The sequence below is a fragment of the Pseudorasbora parva genome, chromosome 25, assembly GCF_024679245.1.
Source record: "Pseudorasbora parva isolate DD20220531a chromosome 25, ASM2467924v1, whole genome shotgun sequence".
Lineage (NCBI taxonomy): Eukaryota > Metazoa > Chordata > Actinopteri > Cypriniformes > Gobionidae > Pseudorasbora > Pseudorasbora parva.
Window position 1 is genome coordinate 4,516,288 of NC_090196.1, and position 20,273 is coordinate 4,536,560.

Consider the following 20,273-nt stretch of genomic DNA (forward strand, 5'->3'; position numbering starts at 1 on the left):
ACACCGTGAAGCTGCTTTGGAGCAATCGGCATTGTAAAAGCGCTAAATAAAGCTGACTTGACATGTCCCAGTCTTGCTATTGCTTGAGTCTTTCGAACTTCGTCTGTAGTAAAAAGCAGAAATTACGACCAGGATCCCTTCTGATATTTTTTTAATCCACTCTCCATGTAATCCCTTATCCTCCGGAAAACGGTGAAAGGTTTGTCCTCTGTAGGATTTTTTCCTGAGTGACGAAGTGCAGTGAAACAGAATGCTGCTATTGATTAGTACTGTATTGGAGTCCAGCTTCCGGGTTTGTGTACCCCACAACAGAGTTAGAGTTTGCAAAATGGCCGCCAGGTGAATAATTAGTTACAAGGATATTTGATTAACAGGGATATTTGGTTTTTATAAGGCGATTGGAGCTTACAACGCCTAGTTTTATTATGCATGACCTCCACGTGACACCATGTTTAACACTGTCAAAGGTACAAGAAAATATTAATATACAAGACGCTATAAATGCCATTTGTGCCTTACACAGTACAGTGCTGACAATCATCCAATATCCTTTTTATGTTTTAGAATAAATATATCAAAATATCCATAAAAACAAAATTGTATAAAGTACTTCTCAGATATTTTTTTTTAAATAAATTTTTTCCATGGGCCAAATGTTATTTTAATTCAAAATATTTCGTTAATTGTAAACCCTTCAACTCAAAAACATTCATGCAGTTTTGCTAATAATGTGAACATATAGGATGTTTAGGCTATTTTAATTTAAACAGATAGGCCTACTTATTTATTGAAGCGTAAATACAATCATAAATGAGATCCCAGAGCAGTTCAGTGAAGCGGCTCGTGAGTCCTGACAGAACACAGACCGACTGAATGACACTTTAAGCAGAACATCTCAAATGGAGATTGATAAAATGCAGCTTACTTGTTTATTGGTGTTTTCAGATCATCCGTGCGCTAGAAAGAGCTCGCGTTCATGCGATTGCCAGATTTCTATAACTAAATCCCCCAAAATGAGCTTTTCTGTGAAAAGAAACCCGTATAACGTTAGTCTCAGTAGGCTAACGTTACGCAGTGACTGTGATGTAGCCTAATCTGAAATACAAATAGGCAAAAACATCATAGGAAACACCATACTTCAGTTCTCAAAAATATAAATATATAACTTATATTTTTACAAAATGAATAGCCTTGTCAAATGACTGTCGTTTTAACTTATATGGTGGAAAAGGTGACGTTTGCTAGAAGGATCGAGTGAACGATCTGTAAGAAACGTATCTACGGTTGTATTTTGTAATACAAAATAATATTCCCCTTTGTCATTAGACACACTATTTAGTTTTGTATGGTACTGGAGTTTCCTGTTGTTACTGTACTAGCATCTTGGGTCATCTAGACAATGCTGTCTCTCTAAGAAACTTTCAATTTAATCAGAAATTGTTTAAACAGTCAATCAGTGGATAAATCACTACTTACTGCTTGCAGGAATATAGTCGCCCTTTCTTCAGTTTAAGACGCTGAGCGAAGCTTGCTTGAAATGGACCGAACAAACGAATGATCTTGAATTAAATTGTCGTGGTATCAGATTATAAACATCAACCATGACTGTTGACATTTTTTATCTGTGGGAAGGGTAGAAAAGTCTCCTGCACAGCCTGAACATGAAGTGTGTCCATGAGCAGCTTGTTTTGATGATTCGGCTCCGTCAGTTCCGCCTGACAATGAACATGTTCGGACAGATGCAAATGTTGGGGGCGTGTATATAAATGATCCCCAACGCTTGGGTCACTGTTGGGTTTATGTTGAGAAGCACTTTTTTACGTAGATCACGAGATTTACATATGAAGGAGGAGGCAATGGTGTTTGAGACTCACAGTATGTGATGTCCATCTACTGAACTCTTATTATTTCATCATGGCAAGGTTAATTCAATTTTTCATTCTAGGGCACCTTTAATGCAAAGCTGCTTTAAAACAATGTATATTTTATACAGTACTATATAAATGAATGTGGCTTGACTTCCTCTATTTTTATAGTTTTTGAACAAAAAAACAAATACAGGTCAATGAACACAAAAGACCCAACATGTTGTCACACTGTGGGGTTAGGGTTCATTCATTATGTACTAAATGCAAATATTCTCATGTCTTAATAATTCCCAGTGTGGTTTTATTGTCCCCATACTTAGCCTACAGTAATTACTAAAATATGATGACATTCAAAAGTCAGGTCTAGTCTTCTTTATTTCTATAGTGGTTTTTACAATACGGATAGTTTCAAAGCAGCTTCACAGTTATAACAGAAAAATGTTGTCAGTTTTCAGCTGAACAAAAATAAAACCAACATAATGTATGTAATAAGACACTTGACTCTTGGGTACCAACATGAGGCCCTTTCCCATGCAACAACTAGCCTGAGCCTCTCAATAAATCAATATCGGCATAAATCGTGGTAATCAGATGGATTACTCTATTTTGATTTAGACTACTGAATCACTGTGTAAAATTACCTATTTTTTTGTACATTTGTGTTCTATATCTAATAATAGGTGTGTTTTATTCGTGTAAAGCAGCATGATTATTAAACAGTAGATCTTTGTTAGTTGCTGACCCCAGGGAACAGTGTTCTTCTGTTCAGAGTCCTGGTGTCTTTGAAGTGATCCTGCCCAGCGTCCAGCTCTTGTTACACCGCTGACAGACTCGCACAAGGGCCAAGAACAATGATCCGTCCACACAGATCCCAGGACACACAGTTCTATATGCACTCCATGTGAAAATAAATCCATCACCCCGCGTCCGTCCTCTTTCACAATCTCATTAGCAAAGGATTTCTGCCTTTTTCTGACAGGAGGACTTTACTGTGAGACTGATGGCTGGATTTCCAGATGACTTTCAGCATTAATAGGCCCTCAAACACAAATAGTTCTACCTCAAGTTGTGTGTGTTGTGTTCTGAAAAGTGCAGTTCATATCACAGTGCAAGTATGCAATTTTGCTGTGAGTGACATGCAGTAGGCGGCATTAACATCTAAAGCTGTTTTGGAGCAGTATTGGAACTTGTTCTAGTATATTTCATTTGTTTAACAGATTTATTTAGCTAGATAGCTTATTAGCATCTGTAATCCCTGGGCAGGACGTTGTTACATAAAATTACAGCACTCTATTACAGTCAAGTAAAAAAGAAGAAAATATCATCATATCTGGTGCTCTCAAATCGATTAATCACATCTAAAATAAACGCTTTTATTTTTAAATGGATTAATTGTGATTCATTGATTTGACAGCACTAAATCACAATATTAAAAGAAAAAAAAAATTCTTAAAACATTTATTATTTCTTGATATTTTCTGGGATTTAGACTATAGTGACAATTAGATTATATTTTGTGTTGGTACCCAAAGATTTTCTTATTCTTCATATCCCATGTGGCGGTTAGTTAACTGCACTGACAAACTAAAGGTGCACTATGTAGTATTTTTGCAGTAAAATATCCAAAAACCACTAGGACAGTGTTATATATTTTGTTCAGTTGAGTACCTACAATATCCCAAATGTTTCCATCTATTTGTAAATTGTGAGAAAATTGCTATTTTAACTAAGGACCGGGACGTTTCAGCTTAGCGTTTGAGGAAGTCGCCTGTCAATCGCGTCATATCTGCGCTATCCTCGGTTTTATTCTGCAGAAGCGCTTTTCTCTTAGCAGTGTGAACAAGTCACAGCAGCTCCGAGCGAACGCACAGAGTAATGTCATTACATCATTTTAAACAAACTTAAATGTATCTAATATGATAAACAGAGCTGTATTACCTTATACTCATGACCGGAAACACAGAAATAGTGAGTGCGCCCGGCGAATGTGTCCCGTCCCGTCATGATAAAAGTCTCTGTGTTTGCGAATGTGTTTGTGTAACAATCACTCCAGCGGCCGTGCTCAGCTCCACAACACTCGGTCCTGCTTCACACTACAGTAACATTAATAACCGCATCCATGAACGTGATTTCTGCCCGAGTCCTATTTTCCACCGGCTGTGAGGTGAAGACCACATGTCCCAAGATACTGCGCTCACACTTGGCGTCATCAAACTACGCCTTTGGTTTGAATAGGCGACCTCCAGTGGACGGAAAGTTGCATAGTGCACCTTTAAATTTTCCATTTTTTTCTCGTTTGTGGCTTTGTTTGGAACAACTTTCTTGGCCCCTCTTTGAACTGTCACCTTATCGTGGCAGAGGGGTTTGAGTACCTGAATGATCCTAGGAGCTATGTTGTCCGGGGCTATATGTCCCTGGTAGGGCCTCCCAAGGCAAACAGGTCCTTGGTGACGGGTCAGACTAAGAGCAGTTCACAAGCTCACTATGACCAGTATAAAAACAAGGACCGAGACGTCGCCCGGCATGGCGCAGCCGGGGCCCCACCCTGGCCCGGGGTTGGGGCTCGTATGCGAGCGCCTGGTGGCCGGGCCTTTCCCCATGGGGCCCGGCCGGGCTCAGCCCGAAAGAGCGACGTGGGGCCGCCCTCCTGTGGGCTCACCACCTGCAGGAGGGATCATAAGGGGCCGGTGCATAGTGGATCCGGCGACAGTCGAAGGCAAGGCCCCCGACGACCCGATCTCTAGACACGGAAACTGGCCCTAGGGACGTGGAATGTCACCTCGTTGTCAGGAAAGGAGCCTGAGCTTGTGCGGGAGGTCGAGAGATACCGACTAGAAATAGTCGGGCTCACCTCCACGCACAGCTTGGGCTCTGGAACCACACTTCTCGAGAGAGGCTGGACTCTCTACCAATCTGGAGTTGCCCATGGTGAGAGGCGGCGGGCTGGAGTGGGTTTGCTTATAGCTGGAGACTCCATCATTCTACTGGGGGACGTCAATGCCCACGTGGGCAGTGACAGAGACACCTGGAGGGGTGTGATTGGGAGGAACGGCCCCCCTGTGATCTGAACCCGAGCGGTGTTCTGTTATTGGACTTCTGTGCTAACCACGGCCTGTCCATAACGAACACCATGTTCAAGCATAAGGGTGTCCATCAGTGCACATGGCACCAGGACACCCTAGGCAGAAGGTCGATGATCGACTTTGTGGTCGTCTCATCTGACCTCCGGCCGTATGTCTTGGACACTCGGGTGAAGAGAGGGGCGGAGCTGTCAACCGATCACTACCTGGTGGTTAGTTGGATCCGATGGCAGGGGAGGAAGCTGGACAGACTCGGCAGACCCAAACGTACTGTGAGGGTCTGTTGGGAATGTTTGGCTGAACCCCCTGTCAGAGAGATCTTCAACTCCCACCTCCGGCAGAGCTTCTACCAGATCCAGAGGGAGGCTGGAGATATTGAGTCTCAATGGACCATGTTCTCCACCTCCATTGTCGACTCGGCTGCTCGGAGCTGTGGCCGTAAGGTCTCCGGTGCCTGTCGAGGCGGCAATCCCCGAACCCGGTGGTGGACACCGGAAGTAAGGAATGCCGTCAAGCTGAAGAAGGAGTCCTATCAGGCCTGGCTGGGTTGTGGGGCTCCTGAGGCAGCTGACAGGTACCGGCAGGCCAAGCGGACGGCAGCCCGGGTAGTTGTGGAGGCAAAAACTCGGGCCTGGAAGGAGTTCGGTGAGGCCATGGAGAAAGACTATCGGTTGGCCTCGAAGAGATTCTGGCAAACCGTTCGACGCCTCAGGAGGGGGAAGCAGTGCCCCACCAACACTGTCTACAGTGGAGATGGGCAGCTGCTGACCTCAACTGGGGATATTGTTGGACGGTGGAAGGAATACCTCGAGGATCTCCTCAATCCCACCGACACGTCTTCCTTTGAGGAAGCAGTGGCTGAGGGCTCGGAGGGGGACTCGTCCGTCACCCGGGCTGAAGTCATCGAGGTAGTTAATAAGCTCCTCGGTGGCAAGGCGCCGGGGGTGGATGAGATTCGCCCTGAGTACCTTAAGTCTCTGGATGTTGTGGGGCTGTCTTGGCTGACACGCCTCTGCAGCATCGTGTGGCGGTTGGGGACAGTGCCTATGGACTGGCAGACCGGGGTGGTGGTCCCTCTTCTTAAGAAGGGGGACCGGAGAGTGTGTTCCAACTACAGGGGGATCACACTTCTCAGCCTCCCTGGGAAAGTCTATGCCAGGGTACTGGAGAGGAGGATTCGGTGGAAAGTAGAACCTCGGATTCAGGAGGAGCAGTGTGGTTTTCGTCCCGGTCGTGGAACACTGGACCAGCTCTATATCCTTCACAGGGTGCTGGAGGGTGTGGAGGTGTGGAGGGTGTGGATGGGAGTTTGCCCAACCAGTCCACATGTGCTTTGTGGATTTGGAGAAGGCATTCGACTGTGTTCCTCGTGGTACCCTGTGGAGGGTGCTCTGGGAGTATGGGGTCCGGGGCCCCTTGCTTAGGGCTGTACGGTCCCTTTACAACCAGAGCAGGAGCTTGGTTCGCATTGCCGGCAGTAAGTCAAAGTTGTTCCCGGTGCATGTTGGTCTCCGGCAGGGCTGCCCTTTGTCCCCGGTTCTGTTCATAATTTTTATGGACAGAATTTCTAGACGCAGCCAAGGGCCGGAGAGTGTCTGGTTTGGGGACCAAACGATTTCGTCACTGCTCTTTGCGGATGATGTTGTCATGTTGGCAACCTCAGACCAGGACCTTCAGCATGCACTGGGACGGTTTGCAGCCGAGTGTTAAGCGGCTTGGATGAGAATCAGCACCTCCAAGTCCGAGGCCATGGTTCTCAGTCGGAAAAGGGTAGCTTGCTCACTTCAGGTTGGTGGAGAGTTCTTGCCTCAATTGGAGGAGTTTAAGTATCTTGGGGTCTTGTTCACGAGTGAGGGAAGGATGGAACGGGAGATTGACAGACGGATCGGTGCAGCATCTGCAGTAATGCGGGCGCTTTACCGATCTGTCGTGGTGAAGAAGGAGCTGAGCCGTAAGGCGAAGCTCTCGATTTACCGGTCAATCTACGTTCCTACTCTCACCTATGGTCATGAGCTGTGGGTCATGACCGAAAGGACAAGATCCCGGATACAGGCGGCTGAAATGAGCTTTCTCCGCAGGGTGGCTGGGCGCTCCCTTAGAGATAGGGTGAGAAGCTCGGTCACTCGGGAGGAGCTCAGAGTGGAGCCGTTGCTCCTTCACATCGAGAGGAGCCAGCTGAGGTGGCTCGGGCATCTATTTCGGATGCCTCCTGGACGCCTTCCCAGGGAGGTGTTCCGGGCACGTCCCACCGGGAGGAGGCCCCGGGGAAGACCCAGGACACGCTGGAGGGATTATGTCTCCCGGCTGGCCTGGGAACGCTTCGGGGTTCCCCCGGAGGAGCTGGAGGAAGTGGCTAGGGAGAAGGAAGTCTGGGCGTCTCTGCTTAGACTGTTGCCCCCGCGACCCGGCCCCGGATAAGTGGAAGATAATGGATGGATGGATGGATGGAACTTTCTTGGTAAAATAGAGCAAAACCAGATTTTGTATTGTGCAAATATTGACCCTAAAACGTGATAGTGATATATTCATAAAATGTATCTCACAATATGAACTTGTTTATTGAAATGCTGAATATAATCAATCACATCTGTCATCGTGAAAATATAACTAAGATGAAATAAATATAATATAGACAAAAACTCATACTGGAGCTTTTTCTGCCCTCATATCTTGAAATTTGGGGGTATTGTAACTGCATGAACTCTCTAAGTTGCAAACGTTTGTGTGGCATCAAGTATCTAGTTTTCATAGCGACATGTACACTGACTTATTTTTGTTGTATGTAGAAGTTTAATGCTGTCGAGATTCATTCATACATATACCAGAGTGTTAAAAAACCTGAGTCAGCCATTTTTGTGTGTTTGCAAACTTGTGTAAAGTTTGTTTTTTAGCCTTCGATTGTGTTTGAAACAGAAATGTGATGCCATGCATGCCTGTCCTTAAAGTCACGTTGACCTCTGACATGTCATGTGCGCTCCCCACAGTGCGCAGGTGTTGTTTGTGTATCTGTTGTGTCTGATCGATGTGTTTGTTTCTTCTCTTTGCTTGCTGAAGTGGAAAAGATTTGAGAACATACTGGGACTACAAGCAGGCTTCAGGGACGTATCAGCAGGCCTGGACACAGCTGCGACTGCAGGCCTTCCCGCTGTGGCTCCGCAGCCCGCGAGAACTGCTGCTGTTTTATTAGCGGATCGGACATTTGATCATTCCAGTTGTCCTGAACGAATCACTTGAAAAGAAGCTGCATCTTGTCTTTTAGCCCAGTTCACATTAATAAATGTATTAAAACTGACTCACTCTCGTTGTGTAAATACTACAGAACTGAACTTTAAGAGTTTGTTTGTCATTGCTTACCCGGTTTTTTCATTCCAAACCTGCATGACTTTGTCCCCCGGTTTCACAGACAAAGCTTAAGCTTATAGTCCTAGACTACAATCCATGTCTGAGCTGTTTTAACTGCTCTAGTTTTGTCTAAAGATGCAAACCAGTAATGTTTTTTTTTTTTCTAAAGCACATTTATAAAACTTATTTTAATGTTAATTAAACTCAGGCCTTATCCTGGCTTATTCTAAGCCCTTTTTATCATCATTTCTATCGTAAAACATGTTTAGCAGGCTCATACTCTTTAAAGCCTAAAATGGCCATATGCCAATTTATACAGTAGCTTTGTTTGAGGAACACTTGAGCTGAAATTTAAGATATTATTCAAGATTTTCCACTGGCAAAGCTCTCAAATCTCAGTGACTCACTGATACCAAACACCTTTGGCTTTCACGTGACCAACCAAGTTTGAATGTGCTGCGACAGAGGGGACGATTTAAGTAAAACTTGTTTCACACAAATGCTGTGACCTTTTTTATAATGCACGTTTGTGGATTAAAAGCCCCTGGTTATGAAGGGCATTAGTGACATGACAAAGAGTAGCTTATATATTATGCAAATATGGGTTTAGAACAACAACAGGTGAGTTTTCGTGATTGGTTGAACTTTTTCGTTGAAATTTTACTTGAAGGGGTGTGCATAAGACTGACATGACACCTTCATGTCATGAATATGAAGGATTTTTTATGCATGTTTATGACAACTGTCATTAAGTGTCATTCACTCAGTTATGTCATTTCTAATGCCTTTGTTATGACAACTTGACACAAACCAATACATCATAACCTGTCAGTGTTTTTGTCATGATAACTTGACATTCAAGACAACATAGCCTGTCAATAAACATGATATAGCAGATTAATTATCAAATTTAAGAAACTACTTAGCTTTATTGGGTTAACATTACTGTCATGTGGTTGGTTTTGATGTTAACTGAGGCCATTATAATATACTTTTATTTTTTCAGTGGCACAAGTTTAATTTGTCATTAAAATGTAATTAGGTGTTAATACTCTGTCATCATTAATGAATTAAATAAACATATATATCAACATAATATTCACACATAAACAAACACTGAAAAATAACACTTTGTCAAATAACTTCACATTATAAATTCTCTTCCGATGCATAAACATAAGAGGAATAGTCTTTGGAGCCCCACCCCGGGCTGAACAAGGAATGGTTGCGGCTAGATCCTGGGCCAGAAGAGTATAAATAGGTCCAACGTTTCCACCCGAACCCCTTTTGACGGTGCACCAGTGATGCCACTCTATGGCCCTGTCCCAATTGGCACCCATAGGGATTTTAACTGTAGCCTGCTTGGCTAGATGTGAACTTTGAAATTGGAACAGTACTTGGCAGCGACTGATGACGTTTCACAAGTCCACGAGAACACAAGTACAGACAAGTACGCATTTTGAGAAACGGCCTATGGCTCTGTCCCAAATAGCACCATAAACCCTCACGGTCTTCCTCTGAGTCAGCACTTTCACAACGTAATGCCGCTTTGACTGCCTGGTAGAAGTCCTATGCGTAGCTCGTAAACATGCGGGCTAAGTTAATGACAAATTCAATTTATTTTTAAAAAAGTATGACATTATAATGGCCTCATGACAGCCAACATCAACCAACCACATAGTTTAATGTTAACCCAATAAAGCTAAGTAAGTTTTATAATTAATCTGCTATATCATATTTATGACAGGTTATGTTGTCTTGAATGTCAAGTTGTCATGACAAAAACACTGACAGGTTATGATGTATTAGTTTGTGTCAAGTTGTCATAAAGACATCTCAATGATATCTTTGCATTAAAAATTACATAATTGAGTGACTCCACTAGACCCTTGAATGTGTGCTGTGGTATTTGGCACCAAGATGTTAGCAGTGGATCCTTTAAGTCCTGTAAATGGGGCCTCCATGGATGTGACTTGTTTGTTCAGCTCATCCCACAGATGCTTGAGTGGATTGAGATCTGGGGAATTTGGAGGCCAGGTCAACACCTCGACTCATTGTTGTGCTCCTCAATCCATCCCTGAACCATTTTTGCTTTGTGTCAGGAGCATTATCCTGCTGAAAGAGCCACAGCCACCAGGGAATGCTGTTCCCATGAAAGGTACATGGTCTGCAACAATGCTTAGGTAGGTGGTACGTGTCAAAGTAACACCCACATGGATGGCAGGACCCAAGGTTTCCCAGCAGAACATTGCCCAGAGCATAAAACTGCCTCCACTGGCTTGCCTTCTTTAAATGCACCCATTAACCCAACGCAACGTGCAACGCAAACGCACCCATCCATCCACATGATGTTAAAGAAAACGCAATTCTTCAGACCAGGCCTCCTCCTTCCCCACATGTATCAATGAGCCTTGGCCGCCCATGACCCTGTGGCCGGTTCTCCACTGGTCCTTCCTTGGAGCACTTTTGATAGATACTGACCACTGCAGACCGGGAACAGCCCACAAGAGCTGCAGTTTTGGAGATGCTCTGACCCAGTCATCTAGCCGTCACAATTTGGGCCTGGTCAAACTCACTCAAATCCTTACGCTTACTCATTTTCCCTGCTTCTAACACATCAACTTTGAGGACACAATGTTCACTTGCTGCCTAATATATCCCACCCACAAACAGGAGCCGTGATGAAGAGATATTCAGTGTTGCTCACTTCACTTGTCATAATGTTATGCCTGATTAGTGTACGTTTTGTATGTTATGTTTGATGTTTGTATTTTTGCTACTAAAAGGAAGGTCATCAGTTACTCATCTTTATGTCATTCCAAACCTGTATGACTTTCTTATGTGGAACCAAAAAGAAGATTGTTTCTGCATTTTGTCTATACTATAGAGAAGGTCCAATGTTGCCTTCCAAAATATATTCCACAGAAGAAAGTCATACAACTTTGAATGACATGAGAGCGAGTAAATTCAGATTTTTTGAAATTGATCTCTTCAAGAGTGGTGGGTATGTCTCAAAAAATCATCTCGACGAGTTTCGATTTTGGTTTTTATTGGTTAGGTCATCCAGCTACCTTACCTTTCAATTATCTTAAATATATAATTTACAGGGGGAAAATACAGATAAATGAAAACATTAAAAGTTACTATATATTCTCAGTGTCAAGATTAAGCGTCTGTAATAATACTGCAACATCATTCACCAAAAGAAGAAAAATCACTAATGGAGTCAATCTCTTTCAGAGCACAATATGACAGGTGACAATAGAGGTACAAACACATCTGCTATGTGATTATTTCACAGATGAGTCTATCCTGTTTCCAACCACAGAACAATTGAGCTAGTCCAAAAGAAACGGGAGTGACGTGTTGCACAGCCAGGGGTGATGCGGGCAGGGATATTAATATCCAAACGTGTTCTCTCCACTGTAGGCCACATACAAAAAGCCGTCCTCATCTTTTTCTTTTTCGTAGAGCTGCCCCATAGTCAGACTGAAACAAGAACGTAGATTGTGTTTTGACATACATAGAAAAATATGCAGAGACAATTTTTAACCAGATAATTGTGTTCAACTTACACTGTAAAAAAATGCTTTTCTTACTTAGTATTTTTGTCTTGTTTTAGTCCAATACATCTAACAATTCTTAAACAAGACGTATTTACTAGACAATCAAAAGCAATCGTCTTGTTTTGAGAAAAAATAACTCAAAATTAAGAGAGTTTTTACTTAAAATAAGCTAAATCTTATTTCCAACAGTAAAAAAGAGGATATTTTGCTTACCCCATTGGCAGATTATTTTGCTTATTTTAAGTAAAAACTCTCTTAATTTTGAGGGTTTTGTTCTCAGAAACAAGACCATTTTTGCTTGTTTAGTAAATGCATCTTTATTTAAGAATTTTTAGATATTTTGACTAGAAAGTTAGAAATTGATTTTTTCCAGTGTAACAAAACAACTCTGAACTTTCATCTTTCAACATTTTATAAGTTGAACATTACACAAGAGTTCAATTTAGTTAAGTATGTTTATATCTTCGGTTGCATGTCATGTGCAGTTAATGAGTTATTTTGTGAAAAGTAAAACAATAAATATTTTACACAATGAGTGATAGGCAACGAAAATGACAAAATAAAAGAACACCACTGAACAGATTAATCCAAAGTAATTCCTTGCTAAAAAAAAAAAAAGAAAGAAAATCGTATTTTTCCCGTCTGAACCTGTTTTGTCAGTTCTCAACACACCTCCAAGCTAAAGAATATCAGGTGAGTCTATTTGAGATGGCAGGTGGGGGCAGTAAAAAGAGATTATTTAGGATATAAATGGAGGATGTTGGTTGTGAAGTGAGGTGTCACTGAAAGACATTTAACTCTGCCTCCTTCCCTTTCAGGTGAAACCTGAAGCCATATCTGTAGCTACAGGACACAATCACAGCCCTATACGGTTTCATAAGCTTGCATGTTGCGTGTTCAAGATGCAATTCAAGTAAATCTACATTGTGTATAAGAAAACAATAGATTCCTGCGGTTGTTTCAGTAAGCTGCATTCCTACAGCTTTAATTGCCTGGCAGGAGCGTCATTGTCCTCTTTATTTCCTGGAATGTTTGCCATGAGATGTGTGGGTGGAAGGAAAGCTAGTGCAGAGGTGGACAAGTACGCATTACTGGAGTAAAAGTAACAGTACTGCTGGTCAAAAATTACTCCGTTACAAGCGAAAGTTCCAAAAACAGATTTTTACTGGAGTAAAAGTACAGAAGTATTTGTTTTCTAAAGTACTTAAGTATCAAAAGTAAATTACCTTTTTTATGTCGCCGCATTATTTTATTATAGTTGTATAAATGCACATTATGCCATCATGGTTTAAGCCAGTCAGTGATGCTCCATCTGACATAATAGCAGCAAACGACTAACTTAACTCATTTCAATACTTGTATATGTATATTTGTATAAGTTACAAAGCCCTTTACAAAGAGGCTGTCACTTTAAGGCCGAATGCACTGATCCTATACCCTGTTTATGTGATTACTCGCCAAAATGACCATTTTGACATCCGTCTTCTTCCATTTTGCTCTAAACTATAAATCAGTGTTTAATAAATGCTGTGAAATCATTGAACTTCACGAGACTCTACAAGAGTGATTCCTGAAAGGCTTTCTGCAAAAACCCAAACACCTTTAAAAGAAGAAAAAAATCATCACTGACTTTCAAAGCTGCGACAGAAACGACTTTCCACTTCGAGGACCTTGATAGAAATGTAGTGGAGTAAAAAGGACGATATTTGTCTTTCAAATGTAGGGAAGTTATAGTCATAAGTTTCCAGAGAAAAATAATACTCAGGTAAAGTACAGATACTCAAAAAGTGTACTTAAGTACAGTACTCGAGTAAATGAGCTTAGTTACTGTCCAGCTCTGAGCTAGTGCCTATGAAAAGTTTTCACCCGCTTCTTACAGATAAACTACAGATGTTTACTGGTTTAATGTGGTGATGATAATGACCTTTCCATATAACTTTATATAGACAAACTCAGTAAGAAATTCTATCACACTGGTCTCATTTCAATCATATTTTTGAAACAGTGTTTTAAAGTTGTTCACCTGGCCCACTGTGCCTCCACAGAAGTTTATTACTGCCAAATTGAAATTATTTTTGATGGTAACAGACATGCCCAAATGTTGTTAATCACATCACAAGTTTTCTCTGTATTTCACACTCTAGCTTTCAAGGAGACATCACAACAACAATGGTGTTTCTGCTAGACGTGGCATTTAACCTTCTAGGTGGCTTCTGGCATTGCCCACATATTTTCTGGGAAACTATAACTGAGATGTCATGATTTTTTTGCCAAGCTTTGTCTAGATAACCACCAGGTGGCAATTTCAGAAAGGACCTCATTTGGGACAAAAGCTATTACAGAATGACATTTCTTATGTGCATAATCTATTCTCAACTTGGGTTAGGAAAAGCGTATTACAGAATTACTATTCCTACAGAAAATCCTAAAAACTGTCTTAACTTTAGAACAACACAGCTAATTTGAAAGCTAACTATAAAAATCACATAATATTAGCCATCTGAGAATGGCACCATATTTATTAATTCAGATACAAGATGAAGAACAGTGATGTTTGATGGATTACAGACTCCCGTCAAATATACTGACAGGCTTTGCCTTTTCAACGAAGCTTACCAAAACTACTCTTTCTGCAGCACTTAATTAAACACATTTATTTTGTTTCGCCATTTCAATCTCAGAAACCTGGCTAAAACCTGACGACTACATTACTTTAAATGAGTGCACCCCCAGAGATTATTGTTATAAACACGAGCCACGTCTGAAAGGTAAAGGGGGAGGTGTTGCTGTAGTTTATAATAATATCATTAATATTACTCAGAAGTCTATTTTCAAATATAATTCCTGTGAACTCTTGGTGCTTTATGTAAAGTTATGTAGTATAAATGATAAATCCTGTTTGACATTTGTGTGGGCTACTGTATACAGGCCACCAGGGCACAATACAGACTTTATCAAAGAATTTGCTGGTTTTCTATCAGAGTTTGTACTGACTGCAGATAAAGTACTTATTGTTGTTGCGTTTAATATCCATGTAGAAAATGAAAAAGACGCATTTGGATTGGCATTTAGAGACATTATAAACTACTGGAGTTAGGCAACACGTGTCAGGACCCACTCATCACGGTAATAATACTTTAGATCTAATAATGTCACATGAAATAAATGTTGATACCATTGAAATTCTGCAGCAGAGCGACGACATCTCAGAGACTCAGATCATTACCTAATATCATGTATACTTAAAGGGATACTCTACCGCTTTTTCATATTAAACTGTTATTCCCTTAACTAAGACGAGTTGATCCATCCCTCTCTCGTCTCAGTGTGTCCTCTTAATCTCTCTGACGCGCAGTGACGATCTGATAGCATTTATCTTAGCCCACTAAGCCCAGTTCATTCACTATGGTACCAAACAGAGATCAAGTTAGAAGTACCAAACACCTCCACGTGTTCCCTATTTAAATACAGTTACGCCAATAGCTGAGCCATCAAGTGTGGTGACACAAAATAAAACGTGGCGCTTTTCTAATCTGATTAAAAAGGAGAACTATAATGTAAGGCGGATTAGCACTTCTGAGTGTATTTTAAAAGATATTTAATGGTTTGGACATCTTGTGGTGTTTTTTATTCTTCTGTTTATTAGTTTATAAGTTCTGGAATTGTCAACCATATTTTTAGCATTAGAGCGGACGTGGCCATTTGTAACTTAAAATGCGAGGCTTTCTGTGTCATCTGCTTCCTACTCATACAACCTTTAAAGGGTTACTTCAGCGATTAGCACATGGCTGTGTATCAGTAGAAACCCTGGAGTACATTCAAATTATCGTGCTTCCCCCCACTCATATTCCCCTGAGACGAGAGATTTATGCATTTTATTTCTGAAAAAAAATCCTACAATGACGCAAATATCTTCATTTTGCTTCATCGGAGGATTTTTTGGCCAGAGGCTAAAGACTACAGCCAGTAGAAGGAGCTATTTCCGCATGTTTTCAACCCGTGCATGGGGAGTGGGATCACACTCACAGCACTCAGCTAGCAGCTGCAGGCATTCATGTAAACGGAGTGTAAAAGATAGTATTTAAACTTTTCAAATAAATTCCTATGAAAGTTAAGCTTCTATAAGAATGAACTGAAAATGCGCCAGACTGAACACGCGCTGTGAATGTATGCCGCGGCCGCGCTTACCTCAGCTATAGTGATGAATGACTCCTGCTGGGTTTGTGCAGAGACTCTCGCTCGGCTCACTCACATTATATTGAACAGACACGTTCAGTTTTTAATTGTACTGAACTGATTTTATGAAGATGAATGCAGTGGGAAAGTGATCCAGTAATCTAGTAGCGGTGGCTTTGGGAGTGGCCTCGTATAGCAGCGAAGCAAGTGAATTCTGGGAGTTGTTGTCATTTATTCCCCATGAGACAAAAATGTATGTTCTGTCTTTTCTCAGTCTAGAAAGCACCAAATCCAAAAATAATTTCACATTTCTACTACATTAATGACCCAGTTTAAATACAAACCTTAATGCTAAATCACTGAAGTAACCCTTTAAAAGCAACGGCCTGAACCAGTGACGGTATTTTAATGAAAACATTTAATAAACAAGAGATTTTGTTTTATTTTTTCTTCTTTAACAAAAGCCACGGGTTTTTTTACTTTCAGTTGTTTGCCGTTTATTAGTGACTAAAAGACCAAGAAAAAGTCTAGTTATTCAATGCTGTAAAAAGAAAATTACATACCATGGGCATGTCCAGGGGGTGAAAACGTAAAAAAAAATAGAGACTGTAATGTCAAATCATCATTGTAATAAATACAGCATGATTTTACCTGGACTGAGGGACAGTTTTGTCGACAAATAGGAATATGGCTTTTTCAGAAGGCAGTTGGATCCGCTTTCTGATGATCCACATGAACTGAGCCACAGTAATGTCAGATGGGACCAGATACTTCCGCTTGTCAATGTCCACGATCTGTGAACCAGATACTTTCTCTACAATAACCTGATAAACACAAGAAAGAGCAATTATAGCCAATTACGTTTTAAAAATGCACTTATAAAACCCTGAGGTTATGATAATGTGAAAACCCACACACAGAAATGCAAAAAATACATACAAAATCAACAACACAAATTTTAGCAATAAATACACAAACAAAACATTTAAGTCTTTTTTTTTTTTTTTGTATAATGATATTTAATAAAAGACTCCAAAACTGAATAAATCTTCATTCAAACGCTGGTTTTTTGGTCCATTTTGAGAAAACCTGAATCAGTTTTCTTTGTGAGACACGAACATGGTTGCAGAAATTCACCTCTGGCCATTGTCTTTCATAATCATATATACTTTACTAGCCTGGATGCCATCCGAACTCAGCCCCGCCCACAACATTTTTAGGTCGGGCAGTTTGGTCTGGCCTCAACCCATAGAGGAGTAATTATCCCCGAACAGAAACAGTTCGGACCAATGAAATCATCAGGCTGGGCTTTAGACGATGACGGACAGATGATCAACAGTAACGTAATCATCACGTCATCAAAGGGGCTTGGGTTATATTTGTTCAAATCCTAAACGGAGAGCTTGTTTGTATCTGCATTCACCTTCACAATTTCTCTCAGAAATGATGATCATGTTGGGTAAGTACTCTGGGTATCATTAAATTATTTTACAACACCGGCTAAGATCGTGTATTCCAGCCTGATTTCAGCGCGCGTGCAGACAGGGTTGCCAAGTTTTTACAACAAAACGCGGCAACTACTAGGGGGGTTCTCCGGGGAAAAAATGGAGTTTGGGGGGTAAAATGTGTGTTATTTTGGCAAAGTTGCCTGCTAAAATTCACACTCATGGGTCTATATATCACATAATAGTCGCTTCAACCCACGGACATAGAAAACAACCACAGTGCAGTTGAGCTCTGTCTGTTGACATGTGACAATGCGTCGCTCCGTTGCTCTGATTGGTTGTAGGTCTGTCCAACTGAGGTCTTTCCTCGTTGGGTTGAAACACGCCCCATAATCACAGCCCAATGGAGCATCAGACTCTGACTAGACTTGAGTATGACCCCGTCAGGCTAATACTTTACTACCAGCATCACTAAATAAATTGCTTTATAAAATAAACTTTTAAAATGGAACTTCATAAACTACAATAAAACAATCCTGTTTATCATAAAGCAAATCTTTAAATTGAAAGAGACAGACAAAAGATGGATAGTAGCGGGAAAATTGTATGTCTTATGCAAGACAAAAAAGTGTGCATTTTTGCGAAAATAACTCAATAATGGGCTTGGATGTCTGGTTTGGGCCACTTCACATCCATCTTCAATGCCAAATTTAGCTCATTTGGTGTTTAATGCTTGTAAAAATAGCTTTCAGTGCATTAGCACTATGAAATGCTCTGTTACGTCTATCTTTCATTGCATGACAAAGAAGAAAAAATATCAAAATTGTGTTTGCACTGAATGTTCACATTTGGTGTGGAAATGCTGTCATTGACTAGATCTGAAAGGATGTGCTGTTGCAAATCAGTGAGCATTGTTTGTCACTGTGACTTACGTTATAAATGATAAGATAAAGTATAACATTTGCTGAACTTTTTCAAATGTTTACTCACAGGAACTCTGTCTGGGTACTTGTTGCGGATTTTGGCTGACTCCACACACCTGTGCTCTGAATGACAGATGAAAAAGAAAAGACATTTATCAGTCTACATGCAAGCTCAACATGCAATGCTCTTTGCATCATTAATAACATACAATAAGTCATAAATCTCACCGGTTTATTTGTGGCAACAGCCAAAAATATATTGTATGGCTCAAAAGTAACAATATATATATATATATATATATATATATATATATATATATATATATATATATATATATATATATATATATATATATATATATATATATATATTAGTACTAATATGCATTACTAAGGACTTCATTTGGACAACTTTAAAAGGTGACTTTCTCAATATTTTGCGCCCTCAGATTCCAGCTCTTCAAATAGTTGTATCTTGGCCAAATATGGTCCTATTCCCATTTATTCAGCTTTCAGATAATGTATACATCTCAATAAAAATAAGTAAAATTACCCTTATGACTAGTTTTGGGGTCCATAAACAAAATACACTGGATTTAAATTGGCAAATGCTTAAGAGTTAATGATTGGATCATTATTGCTGTGATTTTTATGTTTTGAGCATGTTGTATGATTGGCAACATTTATTCCAATCCTAATTGATGGAGTGTGTAGCTTTTCATTTCTTAAACAACCATGTAGGAAGACACATCACGGCCATTTTCCATGATGACAATGTCGAGATTTATCAGCTCAATCTGTGAAAGAATGGTTGGGAGGGAGCATGAGTTGACGTTTGGAGACTTTACAGTGCGCTAGACTCTTGCATTGTCTAAACAGGATCTTTCCTGGCCAAAAATTGAAGCACCTCTTGATGGAAATAACATTGCAACCTTTATTTCCATCAACAAGTGCATCAGGTTTTGGTCCAGATCTTGTATTGACAATGCACGATTCATGTGTGAAAATGATTCTTCAAGCACCCCCCCAGCCATTCTTTCGCAATCTGAGCTGATTAATCTCAACTTTAACATTCTGGAATATGGCTGTGATGTGTCTTCCTACATTTTTTTAAAGAAATTATAAGCTACACACTCCATCAATTAGGGTTGGAAGAAATGTTGACAAACATGTAACATGCTAAAAACATAAAAATCACTGCAATAATAATCCAAACATTCACTCTTAAGCATTTGCCAATTTAAATCCAAACAGCAACTTTTTTGTTGTTTTGTTTTTTGGCTGGGGCAGTGTATATTACAAAATATAAATACACACGCTCACATTGCTTGACCAAAGCATAGACTGAGATATTCTCATCAAATAATACATCTGCATGACATATATGGTTGATAAAAAGGCGACAAGCTAAATGACAGAAAATACTTATCAAATGCACTTAAACAACAACACCAGACAGACGGTCAGACTACAGTGTAACTCGGTTTATTCTCGTTATCTAGTCGTTATGAGCAAACAACAGGCCTGACATAAGCCAATAAATAAAATTGGTCTTCTTAGATGCTAAATTGTGTTAAATTAGATAAAACTAGCAGGTTGACGTGATTTAAAAAACAACGGTTTGACAAACAGATCAATAATTACACGTATCTGACAGGCCGTTGTTGATAATAACATGGCATTTTCGATGAATTACCCAGAGAATGGTCCTCTTTAAACATCCATTTCATTTTTGCAGAGGTATTGCTCGAAGAGCGACCTGTAAGTGGAAATATCTGATGATTTAAAGTCAATTAAACGTTAAAACTAAAAACGTCAACAATGTAACAGCAGCAGACATTCGTCTTCAGACGAGACGAGGCGTAATGACGTC

The 20,273-nt window shown here is 40.5% G+C and overlaps 2 protein-coding genes across 2 annotated transcripts in view; one reads left to right on the top strand and one right to left on the bottom strand.

The window, feature by feature from the left end:
* The window catches only part of adat1 (adenosine deaminase tRNA specific 1), a 32,735-nt gene extending 24,495 nt beyond the window's left edge, over positions 1 to 8,240 (top strand). Inside the window, exon 10 of the mRNA XM_067436479.1 lies at positions 8,003 to 8,240. Coding sequence (XP_067292580.1) covers positions 8,003 to 8,135 — 133 coding nt within the window. The 3' untranslated portion in view covers positions 8,136 to 8,240. The remainder of the gene's footprint in view (positions 1 to 8,002) is intronic.
* A 3,082-nt stretch (positions 8,241 to 11,322) lies between these two features.
* gabarapl2 (GABA(A) receptor-associated protein like 2) lies at positions 11,323 to 20,272 on the bottom strand. The gene is made up of 4 exons (XM_067436341.1): positions 20,097 to 20,272; positions 18,468 to 18,523; positions 16,684 to 16,856; positions 11,323 to 11,779 (listed from the first exon to the last, which is right to left on the bottom strand). The coding sequence occupies exons 1-4, from the start codon at positions 20,128 to 20,130 to the stop codon at positions 11,689 to 11,691; spliced, it is 354 nt and encodes a 117-aa protein (XP_067292442.1). The 5' UTR covers positions 20,131 to 20,272; the 3' UTR covers positions 11,323 to 11,688.
* Position 20,273: the final 1 nt, after the last annotated feature.